The sequence below is a fragment of the Mytilus trossulus genome, chromosome 1, assembly GCF_036588685.1.
Source record: "Mytilus trossulus isolate FHL-02 chromosome 1, PNRI_Mtr1.1.1.hap1, whole genome shotgun sequence".
NCBI lineage: Eukaryota > Metazoa > Mollusca > Bivalvia > Mytilida > Mytilidae > Mytilus > Mytilus trossulus.
In genome coordinates this window covers 51556753-51575446 of record NC_086373.1, presented here as the reverse complement: position 1 = coordinate 51575446, position 18694 = coordinate 51556753, and the positions used below count along the sequence as shown (strand labels likewise).

Genomic DNA, 18694 nt, shown 5'->3' with positions numbered 1-18694 from the left:
ACATTATACTACTGCGTAATAACATAGCAATTAGATTAACCGGACTTTTGCACACGCTTTATTTCAGGTGGTGTTTTGCACACAGATAGAGATTTTCACACGTTACCAAACACACTAACTAATAAGAATCATTTAAATATATATCCTACACTGACATGGCAAACATGCTATTGATTTAAGTACGGGTCAATAAATCTTTTCAGAACTGATATTGACCAACCGCTTATACTATTATATTATAGTATTTTAATGTAAAAATAAAGAGTTTATTTTAATATCTGATATGAAAATATTAAAAATTTGGGAAACAACAAGTTTAATAATTTATTGCGTCCGAAGCGCTTTTCTGTATTGACCTTCACCAGGAACGGTCAAAGCCTAATATTTGAAAACCGAAGATAGATAAATATAGAACATCGTTGAAGAGCTATATGTCAAAAATACATACAATAAATAGCCAAATTCATCTCAAGTCAACTTTGCATGAGGGAGTTGAAACCTTAATTTTGTAATAATTTCAAAATTAATAAACGGACAATTTTGTTAAATTATGTCAGTACCGAAGCACTGACTACTGAGCTGATGATACCCTCGGGAACTGATTATTCACCAGCAGAGGTATCGACCCAGGATAAGGGAGAATTACTGACTACAGTAATTAGTATTTTTAATACGACTATACTGGCGATATAGACATCCCCTCCATTCAGATTTAATGTACAAGAACGTACTTTATCACATATTTTGTACTGATATGTACGTTTTTGCATGGCCAATAATAGCCGGAAGTCAAGGTTGGTTATCAGCCTTCGGGGCCGATATCGATATCAGCCCTCGAAATCCATATCAAGCCCCAGAGTTTAACTTCCAGTAAACTGTCAATCAAAGACTATTTGTAAACAAGTTGAACACAATGAAAAGAAATTTATAAAGTTACGAATCTACTGTAGACGAAAAAAGTAGAAATCAACAGTGAAAATCACAAAAGTTCCCGTAAAATTTTGACGTCATAAAGAATTTAGAAAATTTATGATACAAACTTTTTTTAACTCACAGTGATACATTTTTATTTTTTTTCTCGTTAAATATCTTTTTGGTTTTTGATGAAATATCAAACATAATTTGGTGTAAGCTATTGGTTTTCTATTGCTTAAAAAAATATGTGATAAATATATTATTACATGTCATTTTTCATATGGTCCCTGGTATCAGCCCACGACCCATATCAAGCCCTCGGGCGAAAGCCCTTTGGCTTGCTATGGGAGTCTAGGGCTGATACCAGGGCCATATGAAAAATGCCATGTAATAATCTATAAGTATCGCCCTTTTTTTAAAGGAGTTCATCGGAAGGTACGAAGACATTGTTGATAATATTTCATATCAACTTCACAAATGATACATGATTGCCTTGAAATATAGATTACAGGAACTGATATTGTTTATAATCTTGATTACGTGTAATAGTGTTCTTTCATCTGTCTATGTAAATTATAAATCTTACATATTAAGTTCATTTTTGGTGATATCCATTTGGCACGTCTGGGAACTTATGCATTCCGCCAATATGATGATATTTGTATACTTTTTTAATAAACTTAGATTTGTCTTTCGTTTTGCTGGATTCAGATCTGAATTTGGATTGTGATAAAAAAATTGATATACTAGTAATATGGGTTTCTGACGCAGAACAAATGACAAGATCTTACTAATCTATTGCGCAATATTGTGCAATAATAGATTTCTTCTTCAAACTTTTTTTGCAATAAGTCCAAACCTGACATTTCTTTATGCATAATATACAAGTAGTGTAAGGGAGGTTAATCCTAACATACCCAACATTGTATTTTTAATGGTTATGAATTGCTTCCCTTACACTGCATTTTTATAAATTGTCTAAATTGTCTAATGTCCTGAAAACCCTAGTTTTCCCCTTTTTCTGCCCGTAATTCCAACACTCTTTGAGTCATAACTCTCCAAAGTCAAAACTAACCATCCATTCATGGTATGGACACTTGTGGTATAATTTCAGAGGGATTCATACACTTTTAAAAACACAAGTTATTGTTTAAAAACTCCAAAAAGGCTTATTTGGGCACTTTTTTTGCCCCTAATTCTTTAACCCCCAAAAATAATTCCAACATTCCTTTAGTGGCATGGAACCGTCTGGTAAACATTCATATAGATCAATTTACTAAAACTAAGCTACTTCTGGAAACTAAATGCGCCCTTCTCTTTAAAAAAAGTATCCATATATTTTAGAAATAAAGATGATGCCGCCCCTGTTTGCATTTAACATTATAATAAAAAAAAAAATAACTTGACTTAGAAAACGGAGAACGGTTAAGAGAAATAACTCTAGAAAAGAGAAAGTGACGCCTCCTTAATTTAAACATGAACTGTGTTTTGTTGCAGTAAGCACTGTGTAAACGTTTCATTATATTTGGTTCGGGCAAACTTGAGTAAGCGAACGGAATTAGAAAAGTCAGTAGGAACTTAACTCAGGAAAAGTTAACGTGACGCTAATCAAATCGGAGTAGTGCTAGGGATATTTTCCCGGTAGTGTTAGCATTATATTTGTGTTCTTTTAGCCCTCACAATCGGTAGGGGGAAAATAGTCACGAATATAATGCATACCTATGTTAAAACTACAATAAAGTATAGCTTGCATCAATTATTTCTTGAATAAATATGGAACATATATGCCATTTTTTTCTAATTAGACGTTGTCCACATTGGACGATGATATTTAAACGAAACAACAATTTCAATTACCAGTAACAAGATTGATAAATTGCAAAACATTTCTTTTATGTGCACATGCATATAATGTCCGACCCCCTAGTGCTGCAGAAAATAATATTTCAGGCACACATAGTATTGACCGGTCAATTAGTCCATGTACTATATAGCAACTGCCTAATCAAATACAAGATTGGAATGTGTAAGTGATAATAAGCATCGTGTGTAAGTTTACATGTTTTGGTTGAGGCAAACTATCTACAAAACGGAAACGAAAATTTCAACTTTTGTTTCGTTGAAAGGGACATAACTCTAAATGGGTAAACGTGACGCCACTCAAATTTAAACTTGATCTGTGTCTTGCAGTAATAAGCATTGTGTATAAGTTTCTAATATTTTGGTGAGAGAAATAAAAGTTATAACGGAAACATATTTCGGGACATACAGGCAAACAATGGTGAAACTTTGTGTCCCTCCGCTATTGGTCGGGAATAGAAAAAACTCATCCCTCGGGTAAACAACTCGCCTATAAATACCAAACTATTCAAACTTCAAGATGATTTAAAGAACGGGTATTTAAAAGTTCTTTTTTTATTTTCGACTGATGATTTTGAATGAGACATAAAAGTTTATCTGGAAAATAAATACGCTTTAGACTTTTGTCTTCGATTTTTGTTCTTTCTACTTATGATTTTCAATGTCCTTTGTGGTATCTATCTCCTCCCTATTAGTGTTTGGATGAAAAACTGGCCATTTATACTTGACCTATGTAGATTTATACTTTCTGGCAAGTTTCCAATACTATACCTATGTAGATTTATACTTTCTGGCAAATTTCCATATATATTTATGAATGAAATATGTAAAACTATGTCACAATGGCATTCCATAGTAAGAAAGATTAACTTCAATAACAGACAAACAATTATATCAAGTACGAGTTATCAACAGCCTTGTGACTCATTGTTTGAGTTAAAATGTTTAAATTAGTCGATAACTTTAATTGTTAACATCAAATTATAAAGAAATGTTTCTAATTTCAGTATCAAACACATTAATATGACTGCACATGCACTATAGATACGTCATAATTTTTTCCATATAATATATATATATGTTTCTATATTTGTTTTTTTTTCTCTCGTGCTGTTATTTTTTCAATTATATTAACTCAATTTCACGAATTGAATGTTTTCTTGTTAATTATAAAATATTTTTGATTGGGCATACATTCTTTTTAAATCTGATTATTAGTCTGACACGTCACACACATAACAGCCAAGCTACACCAAACCGATGAATATGAGGGGACAGGTGTAAGCATGCAGTCGAGAATTAAGTAAAATTGTTCTTTGTAGTTGCACATTCATCGTCACGATTATAAACACTCCACAAACGTCGCCTTTTATGTACCTGTCTGGATATACATAGTCATCACTACAATACAGTTTGATTGGGGTACTGGTATTTATTTATGTTACTTAAATATGCTATAACTGACTAGGGTATGATATATTTCTGAATTATCCATAACATTTTTAATTGATGAACACCTGTATTAGACAAGTGATGAACAAACTGTAATAACAAATCTTCTTTACATTTACATCTTCAATGTAATTTCCGATACTTACTACTATGTGTCAGCAGAAATGGGGTTATTTTTATAAATTGTTATTTGGATGGCGAGTTGTCTCATTGACACTCACACTGTTTCAAAACATGTAATATCACGCATTAAATTAATCATTGGCAACACGTTCGAAGCATCCATTGAGACCTAAAAAGAAGATCAGCAATACATCTGTTTTCTTAAAGTGCAACATTTACAACATCAAAAACAAACAAACACAAAGACGGAAAAACTAGAGTTAAAGGAATAATTGTTCTTTAATAAAGAGGCAACATTATTTGTGGGGAAACATGTCTGGTGTAGGCCTGAAAGTAATGAGAACTATATGCACACACACACAAATTACACAAATTACAATAACTGAATCCAAAGGTCTACTTCGTCTGAGGAATCAAAATCAAAATACCTTCCTGTAAGTGGTGTATTATTGATTGATTGATATCTGCTGAACGTCAAAGGCTAATAATGCATAATTTTCAGTATGATTTTGCCTGAATGGTGCGTTTTCGCACAAAATACCAAGTCCAAGGGACCAGAACAATGCTTGAACTAATCTGGGATTGACATTAGGATCACATGCATTAACGAAGAGCTCACTACAAGAAACAATCGAAACAGTTTGATCATTTAACAGATATAGTGTCCTAGCGTTGCTGTTCTAAGCGTGGATATACACACTGTACTTCAATCAGAAAGGTTTTATGAACAAGTGTAAATGTAATGTTTAGATGTAATAAGTATAGAAAGTACTTTAGTAGTCGAAATTGGTGGGTTTCACTGTCTGGATGACCTTCATGGATTGTTTACCTTAATTTTGTGATTACTACAAATATTTTGTACATATTTGGGATAACCAGATTATCCTGTACTGAAAATGATAGCTGTAAAAACGACAATCATTTATTAAAATTCAATTGACATTTATGGACGTAAAACATTTTATATACAAAATAAATATTTTTCAACAACAACAAAATAAAAGTTTGAGTTTTTCATATGAATTGATAACAACAATTAATTATGAATGATATAAGTTACAAGTATGAATAGATTATGCACGTTAATGGTGTGGCTGTCTTTGTTTCACTTGCAGGAGCACCCATATTCACATTTGCAGTTCGCCGGGCCAGTGCAATCACATCCACACACACAGGTACCTGAAAAATGATTAATACTTTTTGGTTTAATCATAAGTAGTAGTCGTACATCATATCGATACTCTTTGCTTGTTTGATGGCTTTGAACAAGATCATGCCTCTCCCAAATTGTTTATTCCGTCTTGGACACTTAATCAGTTGAACGTGTTCTCATTGATACTTTAGTCTAGAAGAACAAGTCATATCCCAAATTGTTAATTACGTCTTGAACACTTATTCAGTTGAACGTGTAATTATTGATAATTAAGTCTAGAAGAACAAGGCAAACTAAATATTCTTACTATATTTTAGTTAAAATTCAAATTATGTAGATAAAATGGATATCTACAAAAACAAAACTGTATATATGAACAAACCTGAACATTTGCAAACAACTTTACATCCAGAACATCCACAGCCACTTGCACATTTACAGGCGTCTCCACATTGGCAACATTTTCCGCTGCATCCTGTACCACAGATACACACGTTTGCTACACACAAAGAAAAAAGAATCCATATAAGTGGTCTCATTTGACTCAAAATCAATCTTTTAACTGTCACTTGTATTATATAAATTGCAAAAAAAAAAATTTAACAGGCAGTTTACCTTTATATTCAAGATTCTGATAAATGCAGGCAAACACACAACGACATACAGGTAAGGGATGCATGGATCGATTCATTTATTAAAGTAGTGTTCTCACCAAGGAAAAATTTAAGGAGGTTTTCCTTCTATTCTATAAGTTTCAATTAAAATGCATCGATCGTCCAAATGGACCGCTTCAATCGACCCTTTCTGCAAAGCAGTTATGATAAGTGAGGCGGGGGTTGTAGAAGTAGAAGGCAGGGAAACAAAGTAAATAGAAGACTGTCCATTTGTATTCTAATCTCTACCGTCCAATTTCTTACGCATAACACTTATGTTACAATTCATATAAATAATTCCCGGCCTTATAGTGTACAATAGATTTCTGCGAGAATCTTTTCTAATTTTGTTTTTTTAATAACAAAATACATTCATCGATTTTTTTTAAAATGCGTAAAATTTATGTTTAATAATCAACCTAATTATGCTTCAAGTTAGATTTTCAATTAAAAGTTTAAATATATGATAGCTACTTACTTTCAATGCAATTACAAGGTCCAGGCATTTCTTCCGTTTAAACTGGTCTGCTTAATATGCTATAAAATAGAATGGTTGTTGTCTGGTAGTATGCCGTTTTTTATATATTCATTTAAGAAAGTTTCGTGTGCAAAATCTATGTTATCTGAGGTCCGACATAGTGAATAGTATGCCATTTGTCATAATTTACACATTTAGTTCAGCTTTAGTTAATAAATACGTGGTTTTAATTTGTGAGAAAAAATCATCGACTTCCATCTTTTTACATTTGATTTGTATTTTATTTCTTAAGATATTTTTTTATATTTAGATGTAAAAAAAAACCACAGTATACGTCGAACAACATACTGACCCTTCTTGGGAGCCTCATTCCAAAATCCATATTTTACTGCGTAATAACATAGCAATAGGTTTGAACCGTATTTTTGCACACGCTTTACATTATGTCGGGTGATAATTTGCACACAGATAGAGATTTTCACACGTTACCATTGCCAAATACACTAATAAATAAGATATGTAAAATAACGTCACAATGACATTTGAAACTTGAAATTATTAAAATATCCATCCTTACTTGGCAAAGCTAAATCTATTCAGAACTGATATTGACCATCCGACTTATATTACTATAGTTTGTAGTTGAATGTTAAAATAAGGAGTTCATTTTAATATATAATATAATGACACTATAAGGAAGGGTTACTGACTACAATAATTAATTTTTAAATACGACCATACAGGCGACATTGACACCCCCTCCTTTAAGTTTTTAATGTTTAAGAACGTACGGTATCGTCCTTTTTTCCTTATCATATCAATTGCGTGTTATGGTGTTCTTATATCTGTCTTTGTAAAAATAATAACATCAAATGTTTAGTCCATATTTGGTAATTTTCTTTTGGCGCGTCTGAAAACTTCTGATTTCCACCAAATATGATGATGTTTGTGTACTTTGTATGTATACTTTCATTTTTGCTGATGCACTTGTTAACTTCTATATTTTATTTTGTTTTTCATAGTGATTAAAAAAAATACCACAATATTGACTGCTTTATGTAAATTTTTTGACATTTTAACTTCTAGTATTAAGTCTTTTTGGTTTAATATAAGCGACTGTCATACAAGTGAGAGGGTTTCGCTGCTATAATATTCACCATTTGCAATAGAAGGAAATGTCTGTACAAAGAATGACAGTTGATTGTCGTAGTACGGTGACCAGAGTGAACATTTTAAAAATGTAATCGTCAAAAATGGTATACGGCTGTATCATATATCATTCGAATCGAAAATTTATGTACTTTAAAATTAATTTGGTCGTCAAAACTAAATATGGTGCAGTTTTTCAGAAATCGAGATCAAAGGTCAACCACCATTTTCCATACATAATTGCAAAGGATATTAGATAGCAACTAAAATACCTTATCGCATATTTTTTTTTAGCAAAACCGCATGGGTTCTGTTTTTTCATTCAATTATCACCCAAAAATTAAAAAATCATTCTTAAATAAACTGTTTCGATAAAGTGAAACACTTTTAAAAAAGAGGGATGATTTTTAACTAAAAAAGAAGTATTTTTTCGAAACAATCATTATTACAAGCATCAAAACTATAATAAATGAATATAAAATACGAAAAAACATGTCTCCTTTAAGATAAATATCTTTTATTACCCAATATAAGTTAAACAATTAAGTTTTGTACACTTAGATTAGGGTTGGTACACGCCAAATTGACAACAAACTCTAATAAGACAGACTGATATGTGGCTTTCAAAAACATTTTATATGTTCTACTATGCATTACAAGGAACACTAACCAGCGCAGATCATATACACAATTGCAAAAAGTATTTTGGATTACTAGAACTGCATTTAACTGTGTGAAAACTTTAGATTTTTAATAAAGGTATCAGAAATACACATTCAATTTGCAAATCGCACCAAATGCGCTAGCCTTACTGTCAAATAAAATTTATTCTCAAACCTCTTCTGTTAGGGTATGTGTATGAACGGTCTTGCATGATTCTGATCCTTGGCAGGATCATAAGTCGGTACATACAAGGTTTTGGTCGACGCAAACACACGACTTTTTACATTGTGACTTTCCCTTACACGAACACACGAGGTCATGAAGAAAATCTGCTGACATGTTTCCTTCAAAGTAGACAGGGTGCAATGAATCTTTGAATGATTTCCATCCCTATTCTAATAGTGAAGGCAGGGGTGGTTTTGCAAGACAAGAAGCATGCCAAATTTTAGTCTGAAATGAGGTACTACGGATATGCTGTCGAAGCGCCGCTTCAGAGGGTGTCAATCTGATCAGACTTGAATCCTTGCTTGTAGCAAGCTTAACTCGAAGTTTGTTAATGTCCTGATGGCAGGATGCATATTCCTGCTTTTGGTCGTTAAGTCTTGCCACAAACCGTCTAGAGCATAATATGGCAGTCTCTGTGTCGGAATCTCCTAAATTGTACAGATCACTGAAATCCAGTACTGCATATTTCAACACTTTATACACTGACTTTTGACCAATTCCAAATAAGAAAGAGGTAGTGTCACACCCAGAGAGAGCATGTACGGCATGAAGAACTCTACAAATGATTGCAGGGAGTGAAGATCACAGTTGGTGAATTGTCAAAAACCTTCTATTATCTTTTAAAGTACCAACATTTCCCATTTTGGATCCAGAATTCACTCGTGATGGTCATCTGCTTGAAAAAATGAATACAGAGAACAATGACATCTGTATCAGATGTTTTGATAACGATCCTGCCTTTCTTTCCAATCTCTTTCATTCTTTTGTCTGCATGTAAAGCCTGAAGGATCATGCGGGTGTCTGAGTACTGAACAATTCAGGACATTCAACGACTTCCTAGTCAGAAATAACTTTAGCAATTTCAGGATCTTCAAAGGAACCTGCCATATAATAAGTATGTCCAGGGAGCACTAATAGAGGATTTCTTTTAATAAACTAGACCAGGAAGTCACCAAACAAATTAATGAGAGCCGGCTTATCTATTTTAACAGAAAGAAATTTCTTCCAGTCGGGAACATTTCTAACTTCAATTACTTGAAACACATTTGCATGAGCAGTGACTTTGGTACGACGCTCTCTTTCAGCTGACTTAATGGAGTGTTTTACATCAAACCGATCAAAAACATCAGCTACGTATACTTTTTGTAAAACAACTTGCTAAATAATTGCAATAGGCAAGAGCAAGATCTCCAAAGGTTTTATGTTTCTTTGCATCCATGCACTGAACTATACCCATACCGTCTCTCATGTAAATTGTCAACGAAGGATCAAAATCTGGCAAAGAAAGAACCGGCGAGACTTCATTTTCAAACTGGTTAACTAGATCAGATTTACACGATCTTCTCATTGTTCCATCTTCATGGAACAAAGAAACCGGGATAGGCCCAAGTGGAAGTGAGAGAATAATTTCAATAGTAACATCATCTCTGATGTTAGCTCAAACCAGAGCACGTCTAAAAACAATTTCTGGATTTATATGGCCGGTTATAATTTCGCCAGATTAACACTTAAGGGTTGTCTTAGCGTTTATATGTTCAAATGTTTTCCATTTGAACTTGGTAATAGGACTGTAGACGCTTCCGGATTGGTATAAAGAAAGCGCACTCTTAAGTAATTTTCTGCACATATTTTCTCCTTCATCTACTACAGAAAGCAAGAATCCTGAACTTCTCTAGTAGCATGCATGCCTGTAGAGATATTAATGAGACAAGGAGGGTCGGCATCTATATAAAAGGGGTCAGTCATGGTTTGGTTCAAATGAGTAATTATTGCTTGTACTTGCTCTTCGTCTCGCTTCAAAGCTGTCTGTTTGATTACCTCTTGAATTGTCACTTTTGCATGTAATACCTGCTCTTTCATTCATTTCATTACTAAAGGACGCTAATAAATGACGAGTCAGAGTCCACCTTATAAGAGCAGAATTCTGATTTGTAATTCAAACGATACCACCGGAACCCTTTGAATCTTTTATGATGTTTTTTTCAGTGCCCATACCACTCCAAATGTGCCATTGAATATGCCTTGCTTTTGTCTGATAGAAAACTCCCCTAGTTTAAAAGCTGATTCGATCTCTGCTGGTAGTTCGAGCATATCAAGAATATATACAGGCATCCATCTAGAGTAATTAATTTTTTTTTTTATTTGTACGGTTGGTAAGGTAAAAAAAGGGCAGCATTTTGGACGAAGACATCAAATCTGCCGACCAATTACCTTGTCGTTCTGCTCGTACATTTGACAACATAATTTGAACGGCAACGAGGAACGTGTCCTCATTTGAAAGTAGGTGATGCATCGTGACCTCATTATTTGAACAGACCAATATGAGGCTGTACATGATCTTCAAACAAATTTTCCAGTCTAGTTTTAATGTCTGAGTCTTGGTCCGTTTGATCACATATACTTTTATGGAACTCTAACAAAACATTCCAGAACGCAGATGGTATCTGATCGAAGTAATCAAAGGTCCTACACCAGTGTATAAATGCGATAAAAAGAACTTGTAGGGCTTCAAACACAAGCGTGAACCCTCTGACAGCCCTGTTAAACTCTTTAGCATTCAACATTAGTTCGGCTGTATTTCCAGCATACACACCATAATCTACATTGTACAAACAAATTGCGAAGACCGCCCTCGACCCAAAGTATCCCGATAGAGACTAAGAAACACGACAAACTATGGAAACCACCAAGCCTGAGAATATGGCGATTAAAAATGTAAGGATTCGACCATTTGACTTGTGGGATTGCATAGAGTTGCTGGTCAAATGTTTGAATAGCGTAATCCTGTCCAGCATCATTCCCCATGTCAAGACATTTCTTCATGGCAGTATACGCTGTGGTCATATCATTCGGTTTAGTCTATAATTGGAGGATATGCTACAACTGTAACATCGGCGCCCTTTTTAGACAAGAGACTATTGTAACTTGTCCAAAAAGGAATCCTTTAAGTAAATATCATCTTTACGCTACCAGCTTTATGTGTAAATAAAACTACTGTTACTGCTTTTCTGGCAAATTACACATTTTTCTAATATTAAACTTGGTTTCAGCCGCTTTGCAGTACTTGGGCCAAATTTCAACGGACTTCCCTGTTGTGCCTTCTTTTTGGGGTTAGGCCAGACCTCAATTTCTAAAAATAACTTTCAACTAAATAATTCATATTCTTCTAAAATAAATCAAACCTAACTAACACAACCTCAAAATTGAACAAACAACAAACAAAAATATCTAATACCAAAAACTTTGACCAAATACAAGTAATATCAAGTGATAATTGCTATATAGTAATCGAACATATGGTGCGCTCGAAGTTCAAAATCAATAAGGTTTATAATATCAGATCACCCGTACCTGACACGACTTTCCGGAAATTAAGTAAGATTGTATTTTAATAGTGAATATTTTTAATTCTATTTTACATCTTTTTGTGAAATTTATTATGATAAAAAATTATGTCACTGAAAAGAGTATTTGCTGAATTTTCACGTTGTATAAATTAGTTCATAATTTAAAGATGCGTGCGTTCTTGCAAAGTATTGAAATCCGGTGAAGCGACAAAATGTCCAAAGTTTAAGAACTTTGTATCTTCATATTTATTTAACAAAAAACTTATAATGTTACTCTTATTGCTTAATGAATAACATATTATATGTGTTATTTAAATCCTATACGGAATACATATATTTGGTAACGATTTAAAAAAAAAAATACCGAAATTACATGCCTTGTAGAGTCCACATTTCATGTCATTTTTGCTAACAAAACGGCAAATTAAAAAACTGCACCGTTCGACTTTTTGACGACCAGTCTAAAATTAAAGTAAAATCATTTCTCTAGACGTACATCGATTTTTAGCCGTATACCCTAAAGTGAAATTAAACTCTGTTAATAATCGCCTTTTTACTATTCCGTCACCGTACTATCGTTAGTTTTTTAGCTTTCTTTGTTAGTTTTGAGTTGCTCCTAACTAATTATGTAATAGAAAAATCAGCTTCACAGCAGAAATAGTTTGCATTTCTTCTCTTAATATAAGTGAACACATATTTTTGTAATACATTTATATAAAAGTATAAATAGTTATTTTCACAAAAGCACGCGGTTATCTATAATGATGATTTATGGTTTGAAATCTTTAGGTCAAATATCTAAAAATAAATGTGTAATGTGTTCATGGGACAGAAATGATGCCTAAGCTTCCATAAAAAATTATAATAGAACATATAACTTGATTTAGAAAGCGAGAAAACAACTTGAGTAGGAGAACGGAAACAAAAAATTCGACAGTTTCTCGATCTGTAAATTTTTAGGGACTTAACTCAAGAGAAGTAAACGTGACGCTAATCAAATCGGAGTGGCTTTAGGTGTCATGCCACCAATTACTGCCTCAAATTTAGAACGTATGTGAAAGTAGGCCTACTCGTACAAAAAAAAGTGCATTTGAAATTTGGCATGTAGAAAGCTGATACATGTGCGATTCAGGATATACCTAGTTTCTATATAGTTAAAACTAAGGTAAAATATTTGAATGCGCATGTCATTTTTGTGCGTACGGAAGTGCATGTAATATCATCTTGAGCAGCACAAGGGGATTGCGTGTAATTCGATCAATAATTTCCAATTTTGTGATCATGACTGAAAACTGGGATATAAATGTATGCGATAAATTTATGCTCTTCAACTTCGTACTTTATTTGGACTTTTTAACATTTTTGGATTCGAGCGTATCTTATGAGTCTTTTAAATTTAGTCCTGGTATCTGTATGACGAGTTTAATGTTGACGAAACGCGCGTCTAACGTATATGCAAAGTTTAGTCTTGATATCTATGATGAGTTTATTCATAAACAAATATTCCACTTCTCTCTCAAATATGGACAACTAAATGTTAAAACTATGGATCTGTAACTATGTCAAGTTAACATCTTCAGACGTAATGATGTTGGTCCTTTTTCAACTTGACTAAATCCTCATTTTAACTTGCACGAGTCAAATTGCAATCACAAATTACCAAACTTTGTTTTGCAAGTAATGTCCTCACTCTTCTTAATTATAATCCTGTTACCTTTGATAACTATTTTAACAGTTTGATGGCATAAATAACGGATAAATGAAGAACAAAATATTACTTTTTTTTTAATTATACGTTGTCCACATTGGACTATGATATATAAATGAAACAACAATTTCAATTACCAGTAACAAGATTAATACCCAACAATTTAAGATTGCAAAACATTGCTTTTAATATGTCCATGTATATAATTTGCAAGTGTTTGAATGAAAAACTTACCATTAGTACGTGTATTACATCTATGTAGATGTATACTTTCATAACAAGTTTCCATATAAATTTATGAATGAGATACATAAAACTATGTCACAATGACATTTCATAGCAAGAAAGATTAATATCCACCTTACACTGTTTTCGGTAATTATAATGGCCCTGTGACTCATTGTTTCAATTTAAATGTTTAAGTTAGTCGAAGAATATATTGTTGACATCAAATTACAAAGGCCTGTTCCTAATTTCAGTATCAAAAACTTTAATATCACTACACATACGCTATGGAAATTTCCCACTTTTTCTTTATATTTCTATGACAGTTGATTATTTCGTGCTTTTATCGTGTTTATTTGTTGTATTGATATTTTATCAATTTCACAAATAAATTGTGTTCTGGCTCTTATTAATACAATGTTTCAATAACAGAAGTTTATATGTGTCGTTTTGTGCTAATAGGGCATACATTTTTTTTAATCGGATTAATAGTCTGGTAAGCCACAAACATAACAACCAAGCTACACCGACCCAATGAACATGAGGGGACAAGTTTTAAATGTGACAAGCAGGATACAGTCGAAAATTGAAAAACAAATGGTTGTTTTAATTGCACATTCTTCTACACTATTTAAACGACCAAAAAGCGTCACCATTTATGGTTTACTGCCTCGATATACACTCTTAGTCATCACAACCATATAGTTTGAATGGGGTACTAGTATTTATTTATGCTACTTAAATAATTATAAAATGAAAACTAGAGTCAAATATATCTTAGATGTACCAGTTACATATTTATAATTAATGAACACCTGTAATATATGTGACAGGTAAAGAAAAAAGGCCTCTTCACATATTTCACTTAAAGGTATTTTCCCCTATGTGTCAGCAGAATTGGTGTTCTACTTAATTGTAATTGAGATATTTAAAATGAGATATCAAAGTGTCCACTAGTTTTAGAACGTGAAAATCTGACGCAGGACAACTTACAATATTTCATGAAATTGTTCAGTAGCAACACGATCGAAGCTTGCATTGAGACCTAAAAAGAAGGTCAGCGAGATATATGTTTTCCCCAGGTTTACATTTACAAAATCAAATGCACAAACAAACATAAAAGACGGGAAAACTAGAGTACAATTCCTGAAAGTAATCAGAACTAGTCGCACACACACACACACATTCCAATTACTGAATCCAGATCTAGAGAACTACTTCGATTGGGAAATGGAAATTCCTTCGTGTGAGTGGTGTAAATTTGATTGATTGATATCAGCTGGACGTCGATGGCTTATATTGGATGATTTTCAGCTGGGCATTGACATAATATTACTAATTGAATAGGAGTATGTGTATTTCTGAATGGTGCGTGCTTGGTGTGCCAAATTTCAAGTCTTTTGTTTGAACTAGGGATCGCGCAAGGCGTGACCTAGCTTGGGGTTGAAAAAATGACCACATGCATCCGCTAAGATCTAAATAACATAAGTGCCACATGTAGATTAGGATATGCATACCCTTCCAGAACACCTTACATGTTCCCCGGTTTTTGGTGGGGTTCGTATTGCTTTATCTTTCGTTTTCCATTGTGTGTCTTGTGTACTTATATTTATCTTTTAGTCTTTTTTATTCGTTAGCCATGGCGTTGTCGGCCTATTTTCAATCTATGAGTTTGGGTGTTCCTCTGGTATTTTTCGCCCTTCTTCTACTAGAAACAATTGAAGCAGTTTGACAATTTGATGACTATCTGGTGGAAATACAGTTTCGGTGTCCACGCGTAGCTATTCTGATTGTTGACGTACATTCTCTATACGTCAATCAGATTGGTTTGATGAATGAGTTAAAATGTAATGTTAAGGTTTAATGTGTATAGCAAGAAGATGATTTTTTTCCTTCTATGTCTGGAGAACATTCCTGCGGTGTTTACCTGAATTATATGATTCCCACAAATATGTTGTACATGTTTATGATTAACAAATAATCTTGTACTGAGAAACAATAGCTGCAAAACGACAATCATTTAATTGACATTTATGGACTCAAAACATTTTTGATACAAAATAAATATTTTCAACAAAAAAGATAAAATAATAAAAGTTGTGTTTTTGATATTAGTGAATATAACCAATTGGATGTACGGATGAATGATATGAATGACTAGACGAAGACTGAATAGATTATGTACGTTAACGTTGTGACTATCTTTGTTTCAATTGCATGAGCACCCAGATTCACAGTTGCAGTTTGTCGGACCAGTGCAATCACATCCACAATCACAGGTACCTAAAATATGATAAGTATCATTAATATGAATATAGACATTCAAATTAAATCTCCGTTAGGTCCGCATATCGTATATATAAAACTAAATATCGCACAAACTTACTAAACGCAATCATCTCATTTTATACCTTGCTATATACGGTATCGGTTTTGCTCATTGTCGACCTAGTCTCCATGTCATTTGTTCGCTGTTTGAGATTTATGTAATTGATCATTGGGCATCTTATTGTGTTGAAACACGGGACTTCTATGCATAAACTATAGCAAACAAATGTTGTTTGGATCTGAATGTTTTTATGTGATTGGATCAAATTTTAGTTTCATGTGTAAGGACAGTTTAAAGTCCATAATAAAATCTTAATCACCGATATTTTATATTTTGTTGGGAACATTGAATATATTTTTCGAATAAATGAACATGTGTTTTGATTTTAATTTAGAAAAGAGTAAAGAAGCTAAACAAATTAAACGAATACATACAATAACACACGGACCCCACCCCACGACCCCATCTCCAACCTTTCAAACACTTTTTCCTTAATCAGGACATTTGCAAAAGTGATAAATTATATTTTGTATCAGGACATTTTCGAAACAATTTCATAGGTACAAACAGATGCGAACAAATGAAAATTATAATACAGTCAAATACTTTATCCATTCGGATTTTTTTACACATATGTATAAATTTTAAAGCAGTAACTGTTTCTGCAAAAGGGGAAAAACTGAAACTACTATTGTCTTTGTAAAATATCAACATGATGAATTGTAAGTTGCTATATACATGTATATACGTTTTGGTGATTTTAAGGAATTGGCCAAGGTCGTGCCTTTTACAGATTGTTTATGGCGTATCAACACTGAATCAGTTGAATGTGTACTTTTATTTCGAAGAACAAGACATATCACATCTTCTTATTATATTTGTATGTATAAAATTAAATTATGTAAATAAAATAGATATCTACTAAAAAGTTGTAAATATGAACAAACCTGAACATCTGCAAACAACTGTACATCCGGAACATGCGCATCCACTAAGTCCTGCACATTTGCAGACGTCTCCACATCGACAACATTTCTCGCTGCATCCTGTACCACAGATACACACGTTTGCTACACATAAAATAAACAACAATATTAGTGATTTCAGGGACTCACATGTACAATCATTCTTTAAACTTGCACTTAAATTACATAAATGGCAAATAGTTATCAAAAGTACCAGGATTATAATTTTATACGCCAGACGCGAGTTTCGTCTACATAAGACTCATCAGTGACGCTCAGATCAAAATAGTTAAAAAGCAAAACAAATACAAAGTTGAAGAGCATTGAGGACCCAAAATTCCAAAAAGTTGTGCCAAATACAGCTAAGGTAATCTACTCCTGGGGTAAGAAAATCCTTAGTTTTTCGAAAAATTCAAAGTTTTGTAAACAGAAAATTCATAAAAATGACCATATAATTGCAAATATTGGATTATCTTTAGCAGTACCTTGATATTCAAGAGTACAATAACTGCATGCTAGTAATCAACAAAACCCATATAAGTTGAACGATCATTTGATTTTCGGAATGAGCCAGCTAGGAGCATTTTGAAAATGAATATTCTACCCTGGTAAGACAATGGGAAACACTTAGTGTGGATAGCAACATTTAAAATGGATATTCAGTCCTTAATAACCCGTCTGCCCTACCCATGGATAATGAAATGTTGTTCCTTATGCTTATCAGTAACTACTAAGTGAGACAGGCATGTAACAGGGGAGGGAACGGAGGACAAAATAAATAGAAGAGTGTACAACTTATGCATAATACTTATCTCACATTTCATATGGATAACAAAATGTTTCTCTATCCTGGTTTATAAAAACAAAAACATCAATCAATAGCTCTACCCGGCAGTTATTATAGCACCAATTTTGAAAAAAATCTTTGATTTTTCAATTATCTAAAATTTACTGTTTAACATCTTGTTAGACACAAGATACATAGTATCTGTTTGTTTCAATTATTACCAAATATTGTATGTCATGTAAAATTTCTATTAAATACTTTTATATATGTTAAGTACTTACTTGCAATGCAGTTACAAGGGCCAGCCATTTTATTCGTTCAGGTTTGTCTGCTTAATGATATAAAATAGAATGGTTGTATTCTAGTAGTATGCCCATTTTTATATAACAATCTGAGAAAATTTCGTGTGCAAAACTATGTCATCTGAGGTTCAACATAGAAAATGTCGTGTGCAAAACTATGTCATCTGAGGTTCAACATAGTGCATGCTATGTCGTATGTCATTATCGTTATTTTTAGTCTAGCTTAACTTAACAGAGACTAGGCATAAATTTGTGAAAAACATATGATCGACTAACATCATTCTTTATTTTATTTGTACTTTTTTTCTTAAGGCATATTTACATTTAATAACCACAATGTATGTTGAACAACATATAAAC

General features: G+C 32.9%; 1 protein-coding gene across 1 annotated transcript; it reads right to left on the bottom strand.

The window, feature by feature from the left end:
* Positions 1-16160: 16160 nt before the first annotated feature.
* On the bottom strand, positions 16161-18341 carry LOC134708515 (metallothionein 20-I isoforms A and B-like). The gene is made up of 3 exons (XM_063569134.1): positions 18314-18341; positions 17228-17350; positions 16161-16234 (listed from the first exon to the last, which is right to left on the bottom strand). The coding sequence occupies exons 1-3, from the start codon at positions 18339-18341 to the stop codon at positions 16161-16163; spliced, it is 225 nt and encodes a 74-aa protein (XP_063425204.1).
* Between the last annotated feature and the right edge of the window lie 353 nt (positions 18342-18694).

Bases quoted from the DNA above. Each gene is read 5' to 3' on its own strand.
- LOC134708515 (XM_063569134.1), bottom strand. From the start codon at position 18,341: ATGGCTGGCCCTTGTAACTGCATTGCAA. The intron at 17,351-18,313 runs GTAAGTACTTAA...TTTTATGTGTAG, and splicing joins CCCTTGTAACTGCATTGCAA to CAAACGTGTGTATCTGTGGT. The intron at 16,235-17,227 runs GTTTGTTCATAT...ATCATATTTTAG, and splicing joins AGTTGTTTGCAGATGTTCAG to GTACCTGTGATTGTGGATGT.